This window comes from Atta cephalotes, assembly GCF_000143395.1.
Source record: "Atta cephalotes unplaced genomic scaffold scaffold00003, whole genome shotgun sequence".
NCBI lineage: Eukaryota > Metazoa > Arthropoda > Insecta > Hymenoptera > Formicidae > Atta > Atta cephalotes.
The window spans coordinates 5,894,593-5,899,995 of record NW_012130067.1 but is presented as its reverse complement, the minus strand read 5'-3'; the positions used below and the strand labels follow the sequence as shown (position 1 = coordinate 5,899,995).

Here is a 5,403-nt window from a genome sequence, read left to right as displayed (position 1 = left end):
TGTGTGTGTGTGTGTGTGTGTGTGTGTGTGTGTGTGTGTGTGTGTGTGTGTGTGTGTGTGTGTGTGTGTGTGTGTGTGTGTGTGTGTGTGTGTGTGTGTGTTCATTATCAATAATATGTAGGTTAAAAATATCATGCTCCCATAAAATGCACGGCGAATTAATCAATGGTGCGATAAAATGATAAGTTTATAATAGTTTTATATATTCCTTTTTAAATAGAAATATACAAACGCAAATTATTCATCTGGATCCTTATGCTGTAGCTCTTAACGACAATATCCATATAGTTATTCTAAATATGTATTATATTTTTGTGTATATGTATAATAACAAACGCTATGCAATAACAATAATATAACAGTAACGAATTATCGTTAAGAATTACAGAATACCGGCACTGAGATCTCTAAGAAAAAAAAACGCAAATAGTAAGGATATTAAATATAAAATAGTTCCTGTAAGAAAAAATTACTTTGGATTATGTTATGTATATATAACATTTGCGAATTTACGTGTAAAATAACTCATTGTACGAAATTTTAATGAATATAAATATAACAGATAGCCAGAGATCCGGTCTAAAAGGTTTTTTTGATTCGATTCTGGTTCTGGTTTAATAAAATATTAAATAAATGTTCCAGTTTCAATTTCATTAATTTTTTACTAGTAAAGAAAATCGAAATGGTAAAAATTATGATTTTTTCTGTTCTACTTACTCGTTTTATTCTATTTATTCTTAAAATTTATTCTATTAAGGAGAGGGAGGGGGAGAGGAAGAAGAAAGAGAAAAAGAGAGAGATCGTGTTCATCCGTTCAATCTAGACAAGTTAAAGAAAAAGTGTCAATCTGATCACGTGATTATGAACAAAAATTACGTAAATATTATTTCAAATATATATTTCTCTCAATCCTTTCTTACAACTTATTTTATTCTTATGTAGATAGATAAATCTCATTTATTACATAAAATCTACATATGTATTCTTGAATTGCATGATTTGGAATAAATTTTTGCAAAAAAAATGTGAAAAAATATGAAAAATTTGAAAAAAAATGCTAGTATCTTACATTAAACATATCTCGCGATTTCGCCAGATTCCTTATATCATATGAGGTATAATATTTGAATTCCAGTTGTTAAGAGAACTGATGATGGTGATATTGGATTGAACATTGATGATTTGGGCGAAGGAACGAGCAGAATAAAGTTTAAGAACAAGATTAAAATTCAAAGATTAAGTACTGAAAAAAGAATTGAAAAATATCATACAATTTTACTGGTTCAGTTACAATATTATACGGTTTCGATATTATAAACTTTTATACAAAATTTGGGTACTGTTTTGATTTCATTTCACTAAAAAAAAGGGTTTCGAAACAATTTTCGGTTCCGATTTTGGTCCAATTTGATCCGAGTTCCTGCAGATAGCAGGACAATTATTTATTTTCTGTTATTTTATATTTATTTAGAACTCATAAAAATGATAATTATCTAGATCTCGTATAAAATGGACTGTCTAAAGTTTTTCTGTTTTTCTTCAGCCATCCTACACAACTGTATACTTTATGCCCTTCACCCCACCATTCCGTTACGGGCTGCGAGAAGATTTATATTTGCATTTAAAATCCGAGCGATATGCGCCACATCTGTCAAACGATGCATATTGAAATTTCGTGTGGTAGCAACACAGAGAGGAAAAGAGAGAGGGAGAGAATGATTCTCGCTGCTCGACCGCCTGTCCGCCGGCGCCTCTCCGAGCGTTGTTTCTCCAAAATTTTAACCCCCTTTCGCCGCATTGCTCCTACATACTCTGGGCCACGCCTACGTGCCTATCTCTGGCACTGCAAAATTCGTATACGTTCGGACGACGATTCGCCACCGCGGCACTTCGTTGTTGGCAAGCCCGTCGAAATAGAAAGAGAGAGAAAGAGAGAAAGAGAGAAAGAGAGGATAAGTGAATGAGAGTGAGAGTGAGAGAGAACACCAACTATAAAAACAGCGCGAATCGTCGCTGGCAAATTTACCGTGCGTGTTTTATAGGCGCTATTTGCACACAGCGGGACGCGGGAGGATTACAATGTGAGGGTGGAAAAATGGGCGATGGGGTGATGGCAGTCACAGCGAAAACATGGGGACCAGCCGCTTGCGCGCCCGTTATCGTATAATCTACGTGTGCACGTAGATGTGTGCCGCGTACATAAACGGCCAAATTCGACCATCGAGACAGTATCGAATCTATTTTCGTTTTTTTTTTCTTCTTTTTTTTAATTTTTTAATTTTATTCTTCGATATATACTTCTCGCGAAAATCACGTGGAATTTTTAATCAATCCGCGCAGAACGAAGATCGAGTTCAGAGAGATCGCTGGAAAAAAATTGAATTCGTTCATTGATTGCAAATTGACGTGAGCGCTAACGTACCGAGTACTTGCCGCGCGAATAAGCCCGCTGCTCGATTCGCGCAACGCTGTAAAGCCCATCTGAAATTGAAAGGATTTCCGCGCAACGGAGCCACGCTTCGTCGCATGCACGGAATTCGTAACATGCGGAAAAGCCCGTGTTTGTACACGATCTCGCAATGCTGCCGAGGAAATTACAAATTCGGACATTACGTTGCGTAACCCGAACTGCGGCGATATTCTCCAGAGTGTATATTCGATGCTGTTTTAAGTAATCCGAGGAAATTGCTTTGATGTGATTCTTTCACTCATTTCAACGTTTTTGTTGTGCGAATGATTAGATACGTGGAAGAAAGCATTATATGGATACTATTTTCGTACAGGCTTCTCAATAGGTAATCTTATAGAGTACTCATATAATAACATTATAGAGTTTCTCATTATATTCTCTTATTATTCTCGTAATAACCCTATAGCGCAGGTCGAGGCAATTTTCTAATTTGTAATGGTGACTTTGTATGTTCAACGATATAATACATGCACATAGAATGTAAATGCTCACCTGATGATGAGCTGGTGTACTCTAGACCACTGACCTCGCGACCTCAAAATCCTGAGCGTACCAATAAGCGATGGTTTGTGCGACGGAAAGATCTCCATCGCTTTGAAATAGTATCGGAGTGAGGGCAACCATTTGCCTGAAAGAGACGAAGCAAGTTTGTGCCGCGAGTGTAAATTTAGGGTTGCGATCATGCGAACTGCTTGGTAACTGCAGGTAACTCTGACGAGATTGTTCTACTTTTGTCGACAAGTAGTGCTTCTCCTACCCGGGAATTTGAAGGTCTTCCACTTGCTACTCTAAGCTTATTTCATTTAGCAACTCACCGTTCTTGTATAACCAGTAAGCATACTCAGCGAGAGCGTCCGGGTTTCGTGGTTGAAGATGAATTACGTGCCTCAGGAGCTCGCCTGTTGCAGGACCGGTAGCGATTCTCGCTAGAACTCTAAATGCCGGTGCGTATGCTGGATCCAGCGATACGCATCTCCTCAGCATCTCAATGCACTGTTCAGTGCGATTCGTTCTTCTAAAAGCAAAATTTTACGAATGTAAAATATCATATACAAACACGTTTAGACGTTACGAAACGTAGCAAGGTGTCATTTTAATGACGTTTTATTGATGTTATAAAGTCGCTGTCAAAACATCATTCGGCATCATTTTGCTACTTGGGTTAATACGGACAACTTTTAGTATATAAATTTTTATATATAAATTCTTAACTAATTTAATTCTGTTATAATAAATTTTATAATTGTTTTCTGTATGGAATGAAATAAATGATATTTTAAAATGTTTCAGCGTATTATAGATACATAAATAATAATCGAACAATTTTAATAGAACGTAATAAATAAGTAAAGAAATGTAATGTAATTGGAAGATTGTCATTTATTATTCTTAATTAATAACGAACAATTCGATTCCAATTAGCATTAATTATAAATTCCATACATATCGTTCGAATATTTAATCACTCAATATCGTTGGTATAACTACTGTTATGGATATATTTATTTCTTGCTTGCATTGCTTTATTGTTCGACAAAACTGCTACATATTTCAAAGTAGGTTGATAGGCTGGTAAAGGTTCGACGTTGAAAAGACCAACGGACAAGGTACCACGATAAATTTGGCGTTCCTGTACAAATTGAACGGCAATTTCGCGAACGCGTCCGGTTGAATTATAGTCGTGCGCTTTCATGTAATCGACTTTACGCCGACAAAAGACTCGGTAATTGTCAGAGAATGCCAACGCCAATAATGCTGATCGACAATACCGTTTTTACTGTTTACGCCCGTAGTTTGAGTGATGCTTTTTATGACTATCGTTCCATCAACTATTTCATCTAATGGAAAAGAGAAATATTAATTGATAAAAGAGCATTCATCCTGAACGTACATCCATTTATATGTATACGTTTAATTTATTTTAAATACGTTTTAGATTACCTAAATATGAAAATATTTCCATAGTAAGTTTTTTCATAAATTTATCATTTATTATGTTCTATGCCATTATATTTGCTAATCTTCACATAAATCAACTCTGGACGGTGAGAATTATTTTATATGTCATGCAATACGGAAAGACAAAACGTTTGAAGACAAAAATTAAATTTGTACATAAATGGATACGTGTGCGCAATAAAAGTATATTTTAAAAATATATAATACAGAGTGTGTTTCAAGACCCCTCGAGGATAAATTTCAAAGGATAGAGCATTAAAAGAATCAGTTTTCATTAAGAAACCTGTACATTCCGATACATTTTAAATTCCGATACATTTTAAAGAGCTTTGCATCCAGTTGTATATGGCATTTGACAATGATAGTTCACTTCCTTTAATTTTGTTTTTGCAAAAAACTAACAGAAAAGCAAACATATGGATTAGTATTGTCAGACGTCACGCGCAATGCTACCGCGCGATTGATTGTGTATCTTACAGTTTAAGCAAGAACATGTAGTTTTTTTATAAATTCGTTGGGAAAAAGACACAGATTCCTTAACAAAAGTTGATTCTTTTGGGGAAAGTTACTATTTCCTAAAGTTTATCTCTAAAGTCCTTGAAGTCCTTTTTATGTATATTTGTAATTATATCTTACTAGAATTTTTGTAATTTTTGTAATTCTTTTCATTTTCTTAAAAATTGATAAATAGAGATATTGAAGAAAATGATTGGGGATCTTTATTCTGTATATCACATTAACGATATATTTAAGAAATAAAAGTAATAGAAATTGAACGAAATCGGAACATTTTCAAGAGTACACTGAGAGAAATGATTTTGTTATAGGAACAAATGATATTTGTTAAAAAAAACGATCGATTCATTACGATTGTAAATTAATTCGTCAATGTAACAAATAATTATTAATATTGCTAGCAAATAAGAGGCTTTTATATATATATATATATATATATATATATATATATATATAAT

General features: G+C 34.3%; 1 protein-coding gene across 1 annotated transcript in view; it reads right to left on the bottom strand.

The window, feature by feature from the left end:
* Positions 1-5,403, bottom strand: part of LOC105625599 (transmembrane and TPR repeat-containing protein 1-like) — a 31,130-nt gene that overhangs the window by 8,868 nt on the left and 16,859 nt on the right. The window contains exons 5-6 of the mRNA XM_012206920.1: positions 3,286-3,485; positions 2,963-3,098 (exon numbers count right to left, since the gene is read on the bottom strand). Of these exons, the coding sequence (XP_012062310.1) occupies positions 2,963-3,098; positions 3,286-3,485 (336 nt within the window). The remainder of the gene's footprint in view (positions 1-2,962; positions 3,099-3,285; positions 3,486-5,403) is intronic.